General features: G+C 43.6%; 2 protein-coding genes across 2 annotated transcripts; both read left to right on the top strand.

Annotated features, from left to right (window-relative positions):
* The first annotated feature begins 1,200 nt into the window (after nucleotides 1–1,200).
* Nucleotides 1,201–10,543, top strand: tlr3 (toll-like receptor 3). Its single transcript, XM_083693189.1, has 10 exons — nucleotides 1,201–1,298; nucleotides 1,632–1,798; nucleotides 2,022–2,191; nucleotides 2,401–2,581; nucleotides 2,876–3,070; nucleotides 5,491–6,219; nucleotides 6,439–6,640; nucleotides 6,861–7,773; nucleotides 7,994–8,083; nucleotides 8,580–10,543. Exons 2-10 carry the CDS (start codon nucleotides 1,691–1,693, stop codon nucleotides 8,716–8,718), a joined length of 2,727 nt encoding a protein of 908 aa, XP_083549315.1. The 5' UTR covers nucleotides 1,201–1,298; nucleotides 1,632–1,690; the 3' UTR covers nucleotides 8,719–10,543.
* A 1,701-nt stretch (nucleotides 10,544–12,244) lies between these two features.
* LOC310821229 (cytochrome P450 4V2-like) lies at nucleotides 12,245–20,325 on the top strand (the record flags this gene model as incomplete). The annotated part of the gene is made up of 12 exons (XM_083693195.1): nucleotides 12,245–12,255; nucleotides 12,523–12,764; nucleotides 12,941–13,053; nucleotides 14,389–14,474; nucleotides 14,684–14,874; nucleotides 15,286–15,355; nucleotides 15,759–15,885; nucleotides 16,443–16,616; nucleotides 17,492–17,594; nucleotides 18,288–18,422; nucleotides 18,930–19,109; nucleotides 20,159–20,325. The coding sequence occupies 12 exons, from the start codon at nucleotides 12,245–12,247 to the stop codon at nucleotides 20,323–20,325; spliced, it is 1,599 nt and encodes a 532-aa protein (XP_083549321.1).
* Between the last annotated feature and the right edge of the window lie 345 nt (nucleotides 20,326–20,670).

The following is a 20,670-nucleotide window of genomic DNA, read 5'->3' as shown; positions in this document are numbered from 1 at the left end:
TATGTCTATGAAATGCGCGATATGAATTAAGTTTGATTTGATTTGTTTGAGATATCAGGGGCAGAAGGGCAGTATACACCTGATGCAGCTATACTGTAGACGAGACCATAAACAACACATGGGCAAATACTGATTCACTTCGCTTGACTGCCATGTTGGGAATATATTGCTTGTTCACGATTGCCATCTTCTGGACATAAGCAGCAATGTCTATCAATGTTCAACACTGAAACATATATTTTTTTAACAGAACAGAGATGAACCAGAAATATGATATCTGTATACATATTGGCTCAAGATGGACATGGACTGCTGAATAAGATAAAACATCATTAAAGATGATCAAAAACAGAAATGGTAAAGGGATACAATAAATAGAACTCTACTTCTATGTCAGGCTGTGTGAAAATCAGGTTTATAATTAAATTACAATCATAGAAGTACATTTAAGACATACACACAATCACTGTGAAAATAGTATAACAATTTGAGGTTTTTAATTTAACGCTTGTGACCCTTCAGAGAAATATCAGCTTGGTTGTGATATGTTTGGCAAGAGAATGGAAGTGAAAATGTAAAGTGTGCACCTCTGGTGAAGTCTATGTGGAAATGATCCCAAGAACAGTTTCTCAAACGTTTCCTCAGTTTCCTCAAACAACTAACTTGGAATGTATAGCCTACTGTTACAGTATGACTACTCAGGATAGTATCTACAATATATACGATGGATACGATGGATATACGATATGATGGATAGATTCACTTACTTAAACAAATGTATTTGTTGGAAGTCGCTTTGGATAAAGGCGTCTGCTAAATGCCATAAATGTAATATACATATTAACTTTGTAGCCTACAACTTTAGCATGGTGAGCCTGTGGCATCCTTCAATGCGCAAAGGTGGTAGAGTGATCCAACTTAAGTGGGGAACCTGGGCTGGTAGCCTACTGCTTTGAATGGAACTCTCACTAACAGTTGCTCGTCACAATTTCCCCATGCCACTTTCGTTTCTGCAGAAATGGGAAGCGACCAACGACACAGGAAACACAGATACCCTGCGTAATTTTGGGAACGATAACCGAACAGCGCCCGCCTACTCCTCCTGCTCTGATACGGCACGGCGTTACCACGACATGACGCTCGCTATCCCCCGCCTTTTATATCACACAGCTGTCCATGTCTCTACTACTTGCAGTCCCTGTTTTACTGCTTCCTTGGATTACTTTTAACTCCTCATACAACTCGGGTGAAAACATACAGACACGCAACTACAGTACCATCTCAATGAACAACATCTGGTAAATACATTCATGCATTATTGTACTGTATAATAAATGTATTGTTATTTGAATAAGTTACAATGCACCGACTGTAAGACATAGCATGACCCACACTGTCACAACTATGCCACTGAAAGGGAGGAGTGTTTTGTTTTCCTTATTATTGAATGACTCATCATGAACTGTACCTTACAGTCAGAACACAGTATACAGCTAGCCGTAAAACATGACAATTGATTGTTGTATACTAATGCATACCCATTAGGCTTATGCATTCACATCCATTCAGTGTTCATTAAATCATGTTTCATGTCTAGGTAGCCTGAAGCCTGACCTAACCCGTTCTTGTAGTTTCTTCCCTATTTCCATTTCTATTACAGTTTCTAACCCCAGAGGGTTAGACCGTCTACATGGATCATCCAGTTATGATCCCCGCCCTCTTGGCTGGCTGTCTGGTGGTCTGTCTCATCCCTGGCCCCGGTCTGTGCCACCCCTCTCACAAGACCTCTACCTGCCAGGTACACAGTCTTTTTTCTTTTAATCCAACGATACACACTCACACACTCACACACATTCTGTTATACTTAGAACTAAAAAGGGTTCTATATGGAACTCAAAAGGGTTCTACCGTACATGGAACCCTTAAGGGTTCTTCCACAGGAAAACCAGAGAGAGCCCTTTTGGAACTATTTTTTTTCCTAAGAGGCCATGTTGTTGTTCTTGTGTGTGTCGACCTGTCAGGTCCATGGCGACAGGGCAGACTGCAGCCACCTCAATCTGAAGGAGATCCCCTCTAACCTGCCCAGTAACATCACCAGTCTGGATATGTCCCACAACCGCCTGGTGAGGCTGCCCGCAGACACACTAGTCCACTACCCTGGACTCCTACACCTCGACGTGGGATACAATAGGTTGGACACCTGACGTGCTTTTCTTTCTCATTGTGTGCTATAACCTGCTCCATTCATATGTTCGATAACTTGTTCACTTTTGGTCACTCGGTCACTCACTCACCTCACTCACTCGCTCGCCCACCCATTCACTTGTTCATTCATTAATTCACACACTGACTTTTTTTTACTCTTTCATCCATCCATCCATCCATCCATCCGTCCTATAGTCTGACCAGGCTGGAGGAGGGTGTGTGTCAGACCCTGGCTCTGCTGAGGAGCCTGAACGTCCAGAAGAACGAGGTTCACCTGTTGACAGAGAAGGACCTGATTCACTGCTCCACTCTAACTGAGCTCAACCTGGCGAGCAACAGGCTGAAACTACAGGGAGAACCCTTCTCTGCTCTCGAGGTACTGTAGGCATAGTGTCATGGTGAGGGTGATGATGATGATGATGATGATGATGATGAAGATGGAGATTAGGAGGAGCAAGTGGTGGAGGATGTGGTTAGGATGAGTATGATGGTGAACCACGGTAGATCTTGATAGATGAGGATGAGGAGGATGTTATGGAATAGAATAGACAATGATGATGACAATGATGATGTTTTTCCCCCACCCTTCTTTCTACCTAAGGCTGCAGAAAAGGTTTGTGGAGCAAACCTTAATCAAATCTGAACTATTCCCCTCTCATGTTTTTACCAGAATCTGAAGGTACTGAATGTGTCCAGAAACAACCTGATGTCGGCCAAGCTGGGCTCCCATCCTCAGCTCCCCACCCTGGAGTCTCTGTCCCTGGCGTACAACTTAATATCTACCCTGAGACACGATGACTTCATCTACTTCCGTAACTCCTCCTCTCTACGAGCCCTCGACTTGTCTGGCCTGCCTCTGAAGAAGGTACAAAGGCTACTTTTGATCATATACAGCGGGTGAAATAAGTATTGAACACGTCACCATTTTTCTCAGTAAATTTCCAAAGGTACTATTGACATGACATTATCACCAGATGTTGGTAACAACCCAAGTAATCCATACATACAAAGAAACCAAAACAAATAAATTCAGAAATTAAGTTACGTGTAATAATGTGAAATGACACAGGGAAAAAGTATTTTACACGCTTACTGATATATATTTAATACTTTGTTGGTAATGACAGCTTCAAGACGCCTCCTGTATGGAGAAACTAGTCGCATGCATTGCTCTGGTGTGATTTTGGCCCATTCTTCCACACAAACAGTCTTCAAATCTTGAAGGTTCTGTGGGCCTCTTCTATGAATCTTGGATCTTCAGTTCTTTCCATAGATTTTCAATGGGATTTAAGTCAGGTGATTGGCCGGGCCATTCTACCAGCTTTATTTTCTTTCTTTGAAACCAATTGAGAGTTTCCTTGGCTGTGTGTTTGGGATCATTGTCTTGCTGAAATGTCCACCCTCGTTTCATCTTCATCATCCTGGTAGATGGCAGCAGATTTTGGTCAAGAATGTCTCGGTAAATTTGCCCATTCATCCTTCCTTCAATTATGTGAAGTTTGCCAGTACCATTTGCTGAAAAGCAGCCCCACACCATGATGTTCCCACCTCCAAACTTCACTGTTGGTATGGTGTTTTTAGGGTGATGTGCAGTGGCATTTCTCCTCCAAACATGGTGTGTATTATGGCATCCAAACAGTTCAATTTTGCTCTCATCTGACCACACTATATTCTCCCAGTATTTCACTGGCTTTTCCAAATGTTGTGCAGCAAACTTTAAACGAGCTTCAACATGCTATTTTTTCAGTCTCTTGGACAACTCTTCTGATTATTCTTTTCACTCCTCTGTCAGAAATCTTGCGAGGAGCACCTGATCGAGGCAAATTTATGGTGAAATGATTGTCTTTCCACTTCCGTATTATGGCCCCAACAGTGCTCACTGGAACATTCAGAAGCTTAGAAATGCGCCTGTAACAAATGCCATCGTTATGTCTTGCAACAATTAGGTTGCGAAGGTCTTGAGACAGCTCTTTGCTTTTACCCATCATGAGATGTGTCTTGTGTGACACCTTGGCAATGACACCTTTTTGTACGCCATCAGTTGGGACTGAACCAGCTGATATTAATTTGCACTGACAAGGGGCTGGATTGCTTTTTAATTACTGATAGATTTCAATTGTTGTCTTGGCTTTCCATGCCTTTTTGCACCTCCCTTTCTTCATGTCTTCAATACTTTTTCCCTGTGTCATTTCACATTATTACACACAACTTAATTTCTGAATGTATTTTTTTTGGTTTCTTTGTATGTATGGATTACTTGGGTTGTTACCAACATCTGGTGAAAATGTCATGTCAATAGCACCTTTGGAAATATATGTACTGAGAAAAATGGTGACGTGTTCAATACTTATTTCACCCGCTGTATTTGTTTTAATGTCTCACATTTCCTCTTTGTTCATGCCATACATCTTGGCATCCATATTTAGAGATAGAGAACTCATCTTGATGCTGAAGGGCTTCTGATGTGTTTCATGAGGTGTTGTGCAATACAGCACGTGTGATGCCAAAAGCAAACATCCACATTGAATGGATAATAACGTTTATTTTTTTTCTATTCCTATTCTGTTATAAAATGGGAAATGAAATGATCTTTTCTTGGTTCTTCTGGTTAAACTGGGTCATTTAAATGAGGAATGGTAAAATGGTAAAAAAAAAAAAAAAGGTCACTTGTTCCTGTTTTGGCTTTGCAGCAGTATTTCCCAAGTGATTGTTTTTCCTAGGCGGGGGCCCATTATGACCCATGTCAGCATCTTGGGTTGCCATTACCAACCATTGAGGCCTATGGAGGCCTACAATATTTTAAACAGGGCCCAACATACCTATTCCGCCTATTCAATGCTATGGTTAACAAATTGCTGTATCTCTCTATGCTTTGTAATCTTGTGGCACTAATATATATATATATATATATATTATGCAAACGCCAGCTGCAAATGCCACACTTGGAATCAACTCAGACCTTTTACCTACTTAATTGATACAGAAATAACGAAGGAATAGCCCACACGTCCATGAAACAGCTTTTGAGTCAATTGTCCAATTACTTTTGGTCCCTTGAAAAAGAGGGGGCTACGTATTAAAGAGCTGTAATTCCTAAACCCTTCCTCCAAATTTGGATGTGAATACCCTCAAATTAAAGCTGAGAGTCTGCACTTTAAGCCCATATTAATATGTAACTGTAACTTGAATATGTTTTGGTAAACAGCTAAAATAACAAAAATTGTGTCAGAGTCCAAGTATATATGGACCTAACTGTATATAACCATTATATTTGTTTCATTGCAGACTGAGGCAGGTGTCTTTAAGCCCATCGCAGGCATACAGGAGTTAACCATGGACGGGAGCAAACTGAGCACTCAGCTGTCCAAACTGTGCACAGAGCTGTCTGGGACTGCCATCCGTCACTTGTCCCTTCAGAAGGTACTGCTAGTTACTGTCACCAACACCACCTTCCAAGGCCTGGGTAAGACCAACCTCACCTCTCTGGACCTGTCCTACAACAGTATATCTAAGATCGGGAAGGAGGCCTTCAAGTGGCTACCTATGCTGGAGGTCCTGTCCTTGGAACATAACAACCTCAAACATCTTACCAAGGATACCTTCAAAGGACTGAGGGGTCTTACCCTGCTCAACCTGCGGAGCGCGCTAGTCAAAAGCCACACCGCAAACCCTGTTATTGACAACTTCTCCTTCCAGCCACTGGGGGCACTGGAGAGTTTGATTCTGGAGCACACCACGTTCAACGAGATCACAGAGCATACGTTTGCGGGTCTGACGAGTCTCCGCTACCTCCAGCTGGGTTGGTGCAAATGTTTGTCACTCAAAACCATTACCAATCAGACATTTATGTCACTGGCAGAATCCCCGCTCCATACCCTCAACCTGACGGCCACAGCGATAATCAAGCTATGTCCAGGAGCCTTCGCTAGGATGCCCAACCTCACCACCCTCCTCCTGGGCTGGAACTTTATCAAGCAGGTCCTGACGGGCAATGAGTTCCAGGGCCTCAACCAGGTACATGTTACCGTTGGTTATTATTGGGTCAAAAGAAATAGAACTAGGAATTTATTATTTATTTTACAATGGAATTACTAAATAAATACTGACAGGCTAAACAAATATAGTAATTTAAACCTTTTCCCTTGTTAAATATCTGTTGTTTTTAATAAGATATGCTACAAAATCAATTTCATTTTTGGGGATAATTAAGTTTTCTAGTACTACTACTATTAGGTGCAGGAAATCTACCTGTCCAACAACCGCCAGACGATCACCCTGACCCCGACGTCGTTCGCCCACGTGCCCAACCTGAGGAGCCTGATGCTGGGCAGGTCTCTAACTGGCACCCTGGATCTTCAGCCCTCTCCCTTTAGGCCTCTGACTAACCTCACCATCCTAGATCTTAGCAACAACAACATAGCCAACATCAATGCAGGTGATTTTCTGTTATCTACGATATAGATTTATTTGAGTAAGGCAGCTCATGTAATGTCATTATAATGCTTGATAACCCACATCTCTTCTTTTGATACTTGGTTTATGTTGCCCACAACATAAACCCCTTTTGATGTTTCTTGCATCACCCTGCACATTCATTGTATTTTACTGATTTGTCTTATTTGTCTATTTCTCTCTCTCTCTACATACATATCCAGGTCTGCTGGAGGGACTGGAGCATCTAAAGGTTCTGAAGCTGCAGCACAACAACCTGGCGCGGGTGTGGAAGAGTGCCAACCCTGGGGGCCCGGTGCTGTTCCTCCGGGGGCTAAGCAGCCTGGTAGCTCTGGATATGGACTACACTGGCCTGGACGAGATCCCTGGGGAAGCCCTGCGCGGGCTGACCAACCTCAGCTATCTCAGCCTCAATGGTAACATCCTCAACCGTCTCAAGGACTCTGTGTTTGATGACCTGGGGTCGCTGCGAGTTCTGATGCTCCAAAAGAACCTGATCACGTCGGTGAGACAGAAGGTGTTTGGATCGGCGCTGGCCAACCTTAAACAGCTGGTCATGGACCATAACCCCTACGACTGCACCTGCGATAGCATCCTCTGGTTTGTGGAGTGGCTGAATGGAACCAACGCCACCGTCCACGGCCTTGGGGACGAGTACATGTGTAACACACCGCTGCTATACTACAACCGTACCATCATGGAGTTCGACCCGCTCTCCTGTAAGGACATGACTCCGTTCCAGGTGCTGTACATACTGACCAGTAGCGCGGTTTTAACCCTGATGATGACAGCGCTACTAGTCCATTTCCAGGGTTGGAGGATCCAGTTCTATTGGAACATTCTAATCAACAGAACGTTGGGGTTAAGTGAAGCCAACTCTGTGGAGGAGAGAGCATTTGTGTATGACGCCTATGTTATTCACGCAGCGAAGGACAGGGGCTGGGTGGAGCGGAGCTTGCTGCCCCTAGAGAATGAAAGGTATGAGTTCTTTCTGGAGGATCGCGATGCCGTGCCTGGAGAGTCGAGGCTGGAGGCCATTGTGGATAATATGAGGAGGTCCAGGAAAATCATATTTGTCATCACCGAGAGTCTTCTCAGGGACCCATGGTGTCGACAGTGAGTAAAACCAATATATAGTGTCTTCATATTTGTAAAAAAAAGTGAAAGAAATCATATCACACAAGCTTCGACCAAAATGAGGATATGTGGACCAACTACAGTGGAAGTGGAAATTCCTTTGAGCCATATTGTCTGGCTATCAAATGAGAAGATTCGAGACTGCGGTCGATTGCTTTCATTTCCTGATTTTTTTTCACTGATATTTCCCCCGCCCCAGATTTAAGGCCCATCACGCTCTCCACCAGGTGATGGAGGACAACAGAGACTCTGTGGTGCTGGTCTTCCTTCAGGACATAGAGGACTACAGGTCTGACTACCTTTTCTTTATTTTACAGCACACTCTTTACCAGGTAGATACTTATAAGTACTTACTTGCTTTACTTTAGTAAAACAGTAATCACCTCATCAGTGCATATCAATTTTGACCCGGTGATCCAGGTTCAGAAGAGCTCTGGGATCTGGGAACTTCACATATATATAGGACTCAGAGTTCAATAAGATGCTTTTGCTTTAACACAATGTGTACAAACCTCTTATACTCTGACGGCATGATCACAATTATTCACCTTACTATAACAAAGCAATTAAAACATCTTAGACGGCCAAACTATCAAACAAACATGCCTGGTTCTCCGCCTTCTTGCGTAGATTCATCAACACAACAACCACGTTATTGGCAATCTGTAAAAACAGTTTGAGCTGCAGCATCATATGAAAAGGGCTATACAAGTGTAAAGTATATGACGATAACTCATAATAATTAAATTCAAGTGCGCTATGATCATTATGTATTCTGAATCCAGGTTGTCACAGTCCCTTCTGCTGCGGAGGGGTATGCTACGACACCGCTGCGTCCTGGACTGGCCCTTACAGAGAGAGAGGATCCCTGCCTTCCGCCAGAGGCTCCGTGTCGCCCTGGGTACCACCAATAGGGTGCAGTAGGCCAAGCGTTCTCCGTTGGGAGTGTCGGGAGGAAATGCACTTGAAAGTTGGGCTTATTCATGATTGTCAGGGAAACACAGTGCACTTAGAAGGGTACAATTCTGTATGCTCACATTGAATGGCTGAGAGTGTAAGAGGCTCTTATTCAGTGTCATTTCATTTACGGTCAGTAAGTGCACTTTGTAGGATATGATATTTTAGCTCACAGAAATACATTAGTTCAGAATGTCAGTCAGGGAACTTATTTGTTTTTAATGCTGTCATGGGACAGCTGAAAGAGAGGAAATGCACTTATATCTGGGGCTGAGTTTCTCGCCTTTAGTTGCTAAGAGAAGGTAAGTTCCACATGTATGTGAGCCACAGCTCCCATTTGATGGAATGAGTGAGTAGAGTTAGTCACATACTCACTCACTCACTCTGAATAATTAAAGCACAACTATTTGAATGTAAAAGGAAGTGTATTTAAACCAGTGGAGAAACCCAAGGATTATTCACTGTGTTTACCAGGGAATGGGTTTGTTTATTTGTTTATTTGTTTGTTTTTAGGTAATTTCAGGTTTGTTAGAGGGATGGATATATCTTCATACCATCTTCAAATATTTGATTGTGTCCCAAGTTACTGTTAAAACTATTGTCTTGTTATTGTTTGTGTCATTGTGACATCTAGTGGTTATTTGCCTGAACTGCAACGAGTTTTGCATCAATCAATCAATCAATCAAGCTTTATTTATATAGCGCCTTTCATACAAAATTGCAATACAAGGTGCTTAACTAAAATTGAAAATACATAAGTACAGAACATACAAGCATACACACATAAATACATACATATATACATAGAGAACAGAATAGAAATAGAAATAATAATGGATTAAGAGTAAATAATGGTAAATAAAAAGAAAACAAAAATAGAAGTGCAAATGGATTCAGGGAAAGCTAAGCTAAAAAGGTGTGTCTTGAGGTTTCTTTTAAAAGTTTTTATGGATTGTGACACCTTAAGCTCATGAGGTAGGTTATTCCAGAGATGAGGACCATAGACACGAAAAGCTGCCTCCCCGTATTTCTTTGTCCTCGCCCCGGGTATGACGAAAAGACCAGTGTCAGAGGACCTGAGAGGTCTCGATGGACTGCAAACTGAAAGCATATCTGACAGGTATTCAGGCGCTAGACCATTTAGTGATTTGAATTCCAGTAAAAGGGTCTTGAAATCAATTGTAAAACTGACAGGCAGCCAATAAAGAGACTTTCAGACAGGAGAGATGTGTGTTCTTCGTCTGGTCTTGGTCAATACACGTGCTGCTGCATTCTGAATGATCTGTAGCTTGTTTATATATTTTTTTAGGTAGACCAGAGAAGAGAGCATTGCCGTAATCGAACCTGTTAGTGATAAATGCATGCATAAGTCTCTCAGTATCTGCCTGGGAGAGAAATGGTTGCACTTTGGCAATATGTCTAAGGTGATAAAAAGCGTTTTTAGTGATATTACTGATGTGTGATTCAAAATTCAAATCAGGGTCTAGAAGTACGCCAAGATTTTTTGCGAGGGGCTTAGTGTTTTGAGCTAGAGACTTTAAGCTAGTGCATAGTTTCTCTCGTTCGACCTTTGTTCCGATGATTAAGATCTTTGCAGAAAGTTATGACACATCCACGAGTTGATATGATCAATGCACTGAACTCGTTTATCAATAGGGCTGATGTCAGTGGTGATAAAGAAATGCATGCATGTTCTAGAAGTTATGGCTAAATTGTTTCCTCTATCTGTATGTTAGAACTTTTAACATGGTTTTACTATTTTTAGAAGTTTCAATAAAATTGGATAATGAATTATGATATTCTATTCTTTACAACTGTATCAACTTCCAAATCATAAAGAATAAACCTCACACAAACTGAACCAAATCCCCTTACCCTGTCCTAAATTGGGTCAGCAAAAACCTTGGCTCTGTGACATCACCTCCTTCATCTAGAGTTAGAACATTGACCATTTAAGCTTTGTTCACCTGCTTTTAAACATTTAACAGACTGCCTAGGAACCAAGGAGACCCTGACAAGAGGCCATTGGCGTTCAAGGCACTTTGAAAGTCCTAAAAACTTGAATGAAGAAGGAATGAACTAGGCTTGGCTCATTAAAGAGGAGAATAAAGGTGAAGGGGAAGAATTGGTGCTGCATTGATGGAGGCTGTGTGGATTAAGAAAGCAAGGACAGAGGGATTAAATGTGTCTTGCCTTCCCTCCTCTCAGGGAAAGTTGTCCCTATTCAGAGAGATGTGTTTCATTCTCATGAGCTATAACTAACGATTGTCTATTTTCTTTCCTTTTTAAACAGTTAATTATATTATGCCATATTAATGCTATTGCAGCAATTTCTACAGAGACTCGCTGTATTCTGTACTATTGCCTAAGAGGTCGGGTTACAGGCCCTAAAGTTGACTTGTTACAAATAATGTCCCATCAACAAAATATGTCCACTTGTCCATTCTTCAACATGTCTATCCGGAATATATTCATCCCTCCTTTCAGTAGCCTACTGCTGCAGTTCCCTACCCGGCAGTAGTGGACTGGCCATCTGGAGCACCGGGAGAATTCCCGGTGGGCCGGTCGATCTGTGGGCTGCGGGCCAGTGAGGGACGTGATCTGTGGCCTTCGTGCAGCCCTGAACAGTCCCAAAATATAAATGATATCCAATTGTTGGGCTTCGTTTTTTTTTTTGCTTGTTACCGAAGAAAATAGTCTATGTCCTCATTGGCTGCATCGTCTCATCAGTGAGACTGGAATGGCTGCATAGTCTCGTCAGTGAGACTGGAATGGCTGCATCGTCTCATCAGTGAGACTGGAATGGCTGCATAGTCTCGTCAGTGAGACTGGAATGGCTGCATCGTCTCATCAGTGAGACTGGAATGGCTGCATCGTCTCATCAGTGAGACTGGTTGCATATAGTAACAACCTCCTGGTGGGACAATGATACTAGCCTAGTTTGGAGGCCCCCTCGCTTCTAGGGGGAGAGTGGGCAAGCACCCAAGCAGCATATTTGGGCTAATTTATATGTATGTTTAAAACAATTCTAAAATAAAATAAAAGATAATACTAATACACACACACACACACACACACACACACACACACACAACAGTATATAACTGAATTACTTAAAATAATTTGCACCTTGAACATTTACACATTTTATTAATATTTTCAAATGTGTGTCAGGTTTGAGTGACATAAACAAATACATTTGGTTAAATGTCATGCACCTTCCCATGGTGCTGACCCATAGCTCTTCTATATATCACTTATCTCAATATTCAATCCAAGTCAATATTAATTATGGATATGTGAGTTGACTCACCATCAAAATATACAGTAGATAATGCACTGAGAATGAGGTAGAGGAACAAATCTACAGCCTGTGCACACATATACCGTCGCAGGTCATTGAGGTTTTATACACTATAGGGCTGACCTGAACGATACTGTGCTAGCTTGGAAACGTTCCTTTCACATTGTTATTGCCAAAAATGTTGTAACTATGGTGGATGCGTAACCAGCCCAGCCCAGTACAACTCAGCTCCTTTCAGCTCGGTTTGGCTCTCTAGTGTGAATGAAGCCGGTTTAATATATCACCTTGGTACAATAATTAACAGCCAACTGAACTTTAGCATACATTCCTGATTCAAGTCCAGGCCAACAGAAGTGGGTTAGAGTGCACAGAACAAAAGGGGAGAAGAGGACAAGATTAAAGTCCATGTCGAATGAGGTGGAGGCATAGCCAAGCAGCAACAGTGGATCTCTCTCTCATATATCCAGTCTGAGGTTGCTTAGTAGTCTACCAGAGCCTAGTTCCCACTGCCCAGAGATGCCTTTTGTATTGGGAGCCTCTACACTGGGGCTCCTTGGAGTGAGCATCTTTGTGGCTATCCTGGCCTACGCTACCTACCAGCTGCTGGGTAGATACCTGCACCAATGGAACGTGATGAAGCCCATACCGGAGTTAGAAGGGACCTACCTCTTCGTAGGGAACACACTGCAGTTCAAATCTAATTCTAGAGGTAAGAGAAAAGAAGAAAGGAGGAGGAGAAGAATGTGTGAAGACAGCTTTGTTTACAACTGGTTCCTACAGTACATTCAGAAAACATACAGCACCGTTTGAAGGATTGTGCAGTAGAGCAATTCAGATTTGTCATATGGAGTGCCAGTATTGTGACTCTAAGCATCTTGATTTCAGATTTCTTCTGTCAGATCATGGACTACACAAACCGGTTCCGGGATTCCCCCCTGTTCAAGCTCTGGGTTGGACCAGTGCCATGCGTGGTTCTCTACCATGCTGAAACCATCGAGGTACACTCCTTAAATCGGAATTTATTGTTATATGGTCTCAACATATGATTATTTAGCTCACATATAATGTAGCTGTTCTTATAGCAGAACCAGTTGAACTGTACACAGTGTCCTGCATAAGTAATGGGATACTGAAGCATTTTTAATTTTTTTGGCTCTATACTGGAAAAAGGTCTTATGGACAGTTCAGATGAATATTATCATGTACCAGAGTAATTGCAAGTGTAAAGTATGAAGAAAGAATTATCTGCCCAAGATTTACAGCATACCACCTCATCTGTGAAACATGGTGGAGGAGGTACTGTGGTTAACTGGCTAACTTGTCTTAATTGATGTTACTGCTGATGTTACTGTCAGCAGCAGAATGTACTCTAAAGTGTCCAGAAACATCTTGTCTGCTCGAATACAAGCAAATACCTCCAAATTCATTGGATGACGCTTCATCGTACCGTAAGACAATGACCCCAAAAATACTGCCATAGCAACCAGGGAGTCTTTCAGGGCCAAAAAGTGGAAAGTTCTTGACTGGTCAAGTCAATCTTCAGATTTTTGAGCATCACCAGAGAAGATACCCAGCGTCTGGTGGGGTCAATTGGTCACAGATTTCAGGCAGTATGCAAAGGATTGACGACCGATCTGTCCCATTACGATTGGTGCCCTGAAACAGGGGGACTATGTATAAAAAGTGTTGTCATTTCTAAATGATGAAACCAATATGAACACACCATCACACTACTTCAACCTCATGGTAATTGTTTGATTAAAAATCCAAACTCTTGGAGGATAGAGTCAAAAGAAGAAACAATGCTTCACTGTCCCATTACCTCCTCAGGACACTGTATACACAAATATATACATATCTCTAATGTTTTGTCTCTGTCATCAAAGTATCAGTAACACAACAGAGATGAAAGCCTGCCATCTGTCAACAAGTTCGTATTTACGTCACATAGTCTCAGAATCAAGATAAGGCTCAACAACACACACTTTGGCCAACTGCTACAGCTTATCTGCAAGTAGTAAGGGCTGTATGGTGTTCAATGCACTGGAGAAGTCGAAGAACATAACCCTCACAGTGCTGTCAGCCTTATCTAAATGGGAGTGAGCTCTGTGTAGCAGGTAGATGATGACATCATCTATTATTTTTCTCTTTTTCATTCCTTTTATACCAAATACAGGTATTATCATTTTTGTTGTCTTTTTGCTTTACCAAGACAACAATACATTTTTCCACTGTACAACACTGTGTATGATTATTTTCCCCTTGGGATATGTAAACAAATAAATAAAAAGCTCATCACACATGATGCTTCCATGCCACTGTGTCATCCATAGAAAGTTCTAAACAACCCAGTTCACATGGACAAGTCCTACCTCTACAGGTTCCTACACCCATGGCTGGGCACCGGTCTTCTGACCAGGTACGGTAGGAGTCCACAAACAGATCATTGGATTTGAGGCTCTGAGAAAGGTGTTACACTCAGTTAGTTATCTTACTGTAAGTGTTTGTGCTTGTATACCAAAAGAAAAAAAAAAAGGTTTATCCACCAGATCTGCATCATTTTCTATCTCTCCATCATGTCAATCTCTTTCTCATTCTCTCCACCTGCCCCTCCCCCTTTCTCCCAAGTACCCGGGGCAAGTGGCGTCGCCGTCGTAAGATGCTGACCCCCACCTTCCACTTCTCCATCCTGACGGACTTCCTGGAGGTGATGAACGAGCAGGCAGAGGTGCTGGTGGCCAAGCTGGAGAACGAGGCCGGGGGCGGAGTCTTCAACTGTTTCAACCACATCACCTTCTGTGCCCTCGACATCATCTGTGGTGAGTTCCAAATGGACCACCAGCCCCATCGCCACTACACCCTATACCCTATTCACTACACCCTATACCCTATTCACTACACCCTATCCTTTAACACCTATACCCTATACCCTATACCCTAGGACCCTTCAGCTCTTTCAACCTGTGCCCTAGCTAGATATAATCTGTGTTGAGTCCCAATGACTATATCTCCCTAGCCACTACACCCTAGCCCCTAACCCCACCACCCTAACCCTTAGCCCATACCCCCCTAGCCTCTACACCATACCCCTGGCGGTTCTGTAGATCTGAGAGGATTGGATAGGTGGAGGCAACATGGTGGAATGATCACTCAGCCAATCATATTGTAAGATTTATTCTTGAATTCTAAGTTGATGCTTATCTCTGTATTACTATGATATTACCTTTCAGAGACAGCAATGGGCAAGAAAATCTATGCACAGAGTAACTACGACTCAGAGTATGTCCGCTGTGTGTACAAGTAAGTACCGCTCATTAAATGCTCCAGACCAAGTCAAGAGCTAAACAGGCAGTTTGCTGTTTTGAAGCAGAGGGGGTATCAACAATGTCATCAGGGTATCTACACTACAGGATCATCCACTGGGTGGTATTGATTCACTGAGTCAACACTCAACTGTGTACATAATACTGGTCTGAGTGTGTGTGTGTGTGTGTGTGTGTGTGTGTGTGTGTGTGTGTGTGTGTGTGTGTTGCGGCCTTTTAAAGTAGTTTCAGACATGAATGCTTTTGAGTAAACACATGAATGCTGCATATTAAATGACCTCCGGACAACAAAGAAAAATTGAAGGAAATTGAACACATGGTTGTAATGACTAATGAGATAATGACCCCCCCCCCCCCTTCATACCTCACCCCCCTCTCAGGATGAGTGACATCATCAGTAGGAGACAGAGGATGCCATGGTTCTGGTCAGACTTTATCTACAACTGCTTTGGCGAGGGACAAGAACACAACAGGACCCTCAAGGTCCTACACTCCTTCACCTCCAAGGTGAGTAGGGTGGTCAAAGTTTACAGGCCATCACTAACTTGGGAATGGGCTCACCTTCAAGCCATGTCTAGTCCAAAGTGAATCCCTCTCCCCCATCTTCATCTGCATTGAACCCCATAGCATTTTAAACAAAAATGAGAAATCTCAATAAAAACCGATTGTCCTTACCATGACTACCATTCAGAAACATCATGGGTCACCTATACTGTATATCGGGGACGCTTGTGGAGGCAGAAATCGGAGGACGGGCTAATGTGTGTTTGATACCATTCCTCATTCCATTCCATGCATTACAATGAGCCCCTCCTCCTCCTGGGCTCAGTATTTCAAAACGTTTAATCTAGATCAGAATGCTCCAGATTATTTTTGGAGATCCTGGATAAGATCTATCTGTCTGATGTTGAGTAGTATCGGGGAAATCATTCTGATACAGATGAAACGTGCACCAACAGACCCACTGTGCTAAAAGCCCAGGCTCTGAACCAACTCTGTTACACATAGATTAGATTCACCAGTGACCTGCTGCTACAGTACCTTTCCCTTTTGTGACGATCCAGGTTATCTCCGAGAGGGCGGAGCACACCGCCTCCGCCGAGTCGGACAGCGAACCGGAGCAGGGGATGAGGAAGAGGCGGGCCTTCCTGGACATGTTGCTAATGACTGAGGACGAGGAGGGCAACAAGCTGACCCACCAGGACATCCAGGAGGAAGTGGACACCTTCATGTTTAGGGTCAGAGTTCATGACTTCAATGACACACAACATCGTAGCCTTCACATGATATATACACTCACCGGCCACTTTATTAGGTACAACTGCTCGTTAACGCGAATGCCTAATGGTGTGGGGGATATTTTCTTGGCACACTTTGGGCCCCTTAGTACTAATTGAGCATCGTTTAAATGCCACAGCCTACCTGAGTATTGTTGCTGACCATGTCCATCCCTTTATGACCACAGTGTACCATTTTCTGATGGCTACTTCCAGCAGGATAATGTGCCATGTCACAAAGCTCACATCATCTCAAACTGGTTTCTTGAACATGACAATGAGTTCACTGTACTCCAATGGCCTCCACAGTCACCAGATCTCAATCCAATAGAGCACCTTTGGGATGTGGTGGAACGGGAGATTCGCATCATGGATGTGCAGCCGACAAATCTACAGCAACTGCGTGATGCTATCATATCAATATGGACCAAAATCTCAGGAATGTTTCCAGCACCTTGTTGAATCTATGCCACAAAGAATTAAGGCAGTTCTGAAGGCAAAAGGGGGTCCAACCTGGTACACCTAATAAAGTGGCCGGTGAGTGTATATGCCATTTAGCTGACGCTTTTATCCAAAGCGACTTACATTGTGCAGTGAGTGCATACATTTTTCAGTCTATATGGTCCCAGTGGGATTCGAACCCACAACCTAAGCATTGTTATCACCATGCTCTACCAACTGAGCTGCAGAGGACCACATAACAAGATGTTATTGGCATCATGTCATCTCCAAACACTGGAATATTCCATCTAGACTGTCAGGTTAATGCTTAAACAAACTAAACTGTCTGTTGACCCATATTAAAAGATGTATTTCTATATCGCCCCCTCTGGCAGGGTCATGACACTACAGCTGCCGCTATGAACTGGACTGTTCACCTCCTGGGGTCTCATCCTGAGGTACAGAAGAAAGTACATCAAGAACTGGATGAGGTGTTCGGTATGCCAACTCCGCCCTTGCCATCTTCTCTCCTCTTCTCACCGCTTCTCTTTTCTTCTCTCTCCTCCTCTACCCTCCTCTCCCCTCTCTTCTCCCCACCTTTCCTCCCCACCTTTCCTCCCCCTCTCCCCTCAGGTCACCTCACCTCACCACCCACCTAGCGGAGGGGTAACTGAACATGATCGAAGCTTGGCCCCTCACTAACCCTTCTGCCATCACCACCTACTCTGTCTCACTATACGGCATCACTAGTCGTTTTCCAGGCCCCCCCCCAGGCCTGTATGGCTCAGTCCCTCACAGGTCAGAGGGGGTTCACACAGAGCGGACAGGGTATAGCATTTCACCCAAAACGAGTCGGAGCGAATTATGTCTCATGCCATGCATGCCGTTCACTGTGACGTGTACTGTTAGGGCCCCTCTGGGTACACTGTAGCAGGTGCGCACTCCGTATCAGTCGAAAACACTGACAAAGAAGCTAATGTTTCCCAAATGTATCCCCAAACACATGCGTCAAGCCAAAGCGGAATCTTTTTTTCTTATGACTATGGCCATAATGAGTGTCTTCATTGCCAGTATTATGAGGATGTACTGTAATATCCTTTCCTGTCCCCACCCCCCCCCACCCTCCCCCTCCACCCCCGCTAAACTGTGTATTCAAGGTGGGGTGTAACATCCTGTTTCCCCCGTGCTAAGGTGTGTCTGAGCGGCCCATCAGCACAGAGGATCTGAAGAAGCTGCGCTACCTGGAGTGTGTCGTCAAGGAGTCGCTCCGCCTGTTCCCTTCCGTCCCCTTCTTCGGTCGCAAAATCTGTGAAGACTGTCACATCAGTAGGTGGCAGCAGAGACATGAGGACATTTAGTTACCCAGACACAGATTAAGCCTAATCCTAGATTTAAATGCATTTTCTGTGGAGATTTTCAGGATGAATCATAGTCACTTAACTTCAACTATTTTGGCATTGTTTTTAGGCAGGAGTTTGTTATAGTACAGAGCTATTCACATAACCATTTAATTGTTTGGTAAAGCAACTACATAGGTTGGCACAATTAGGTGATCACGTGATACATTTAATCATGTACAGTTTACTAGGGCCCTGAGTTTTTCCTGTGTTGACTGGCTTTCCTGACTTGACCAGGAAAGAACTCTGGTCCCTAGACTTTCCTGGTCAGGTCATTGTCCGGTATGTATCCAGGTGAGTCCCATTGAGATATGAATCTCTATTTTCAAGGGAGGCCTAGCCATGTGGTTTGTGGAAAAAAAAAACTCCTGGCCCCAGACATGACATTGCAGTATTTTAGGTGCTGATGACTAACCTGATGCTCCTGCGCCCACAGACGGCTTCGAGGTGCTCGAAGGCACCAACGCTGTCATCGTGACCTATGCCCTCCACCGCGACCCCCGCTACTTCCCCGACCCGGAGGCCTTCCAGCCTGAACGGTTCCTTCCGGAGAACGCTGCGGGGAGACCTCCGTACGCATTCATCCCTTTCTCCGCTGGACTCCGCAACTGCATTGGTGAGAATAGGAGGACAGGAAAGAGGGGATTTCTGGGTTCAATCACAACTGTAATGCCTGTAGACCAAGGCAGAGGACTCAATCACATGACTCGGGACAAAAGCTTAACCCAAAAGAATAATCCTTTAATTCCAGAAAAAGGATTCGGTACACAGGTAAACAATACGTAGAGAGGCAGATATCCAAAAAGGGGTAGCCAAGGCAGGGTATGGTACAGGGGTAGTCAGTCAAACAGGAGGCGGATAATCCAACAGGGAAAAGGCAAAAGGCAAACTCGGAAAAAAATTACAAAGATCAAAAACCAGGAAGACAAGAAATCACTATGAACATCGCTGGGACGTTTTGACACTAAGGCACAAAAACGAACTTGGAATGAGACAGAGGAGACACACACTAAATACACAGGGAATGATGATGAGGAACAGGTGAATTCAATCGGGGGGGGGGGGGGGGGGGGGGTAGACGAACACACAGGTGGGAAACACTCAAGGGCAGGTAGTGAAGTGTCTGAAACGAGAGATAAGGTGAGAGACACACAAAAATAAACAGGGAACAATAAATGAATAACATGAAACACAGACAAACAAACTAAGGAACAAGACGAGACAACAATAACATTCTGTTTGGAAAAATTGCTGTCTTGGAAAGAAAGTTTTTGTTGTTGTGTTTGTATTGATGTGTTTATTTGTTAGTGTGTGCTCTTTGTGTGTGTGTGTGTGTGTGTGTGTGTGTGTGTGTGTGTGTGTGTGTGTGTGTGTGTGTGTCCCTTTTACTTACTCTCTGCTCTTGTCAACACTCTTGACAGAGGCAGTAGACCGGAACGTTGAGCATGGCTGACTGAGCACTGTTTGGCAATTTGAAAATAAAAACAAAGAAACATAATCAAATAACCTTTTAAGAATGCAGAAAACCAAAACACTCTGGATACATGTGTCCTATAATGCTCTCTCTACCCTCCTTACAGTCTGCTCAATTCAACTCAATTCAATCAATAATCAATGAATCAGCAATGGTTGACAGGAATTTCTCTTCGTCCCCGCCCTTCCTAGGTCAGCGTTTTGCAATGATGGAGGAGAAGGTGATTCTGGCGTCCATCTTGCGTTCCTTCAACGTGGAGGCGTGTCAGAAACGCGAGGACCTCCGGCCACTAGGGGAGCTCATCCTCCGACCAGAGAAGGGCATCTGGATCAAACTGGAGAAGAGGAAACGGTGCTAGACCCTACCATATATTCACTCTGAAAAGTTGCCCTCAAATAACCCTGAACCTAAATAAAAGGCTTCAAAGAACAGTTTGAAAGAGTAGCCTAAAGCATCTTAAGTTCTTCCAGCCTTGTCAAATTATGATCTGCTGGCTGGCTCTGTATTTTACTTTGAACTCCTTTCCTTATCTATCTCTCTTTCTCCCTCTCGTTCTGTCTATCTCTCTCTGCCTTCTAGCCACTCATCCATTGAACACAATCCACTTCTCTCCCTCCCTCCTTGTATGTCTCTCTCTCTCTCTCTCTCTCTCTCTCTCTCTTTCCCCCCCCCAAGGCTTCCTAAACCTTGTGTAAGCACTGGG

Source organism: Argentina silus (assembly GCF_951799395.1).
Source record: "Argentina silus genome assembly, chromosome: 21".
NCBI classification, from domain to species: Eukaryota; Metazoa; Chordata; class Actinopteri; order Argentiniformes; family Argentinidae; genus Argentina; species Argentina silus.
This window is presented reverse-complemented; position numbering and strand designations above follow the sequence as displayed.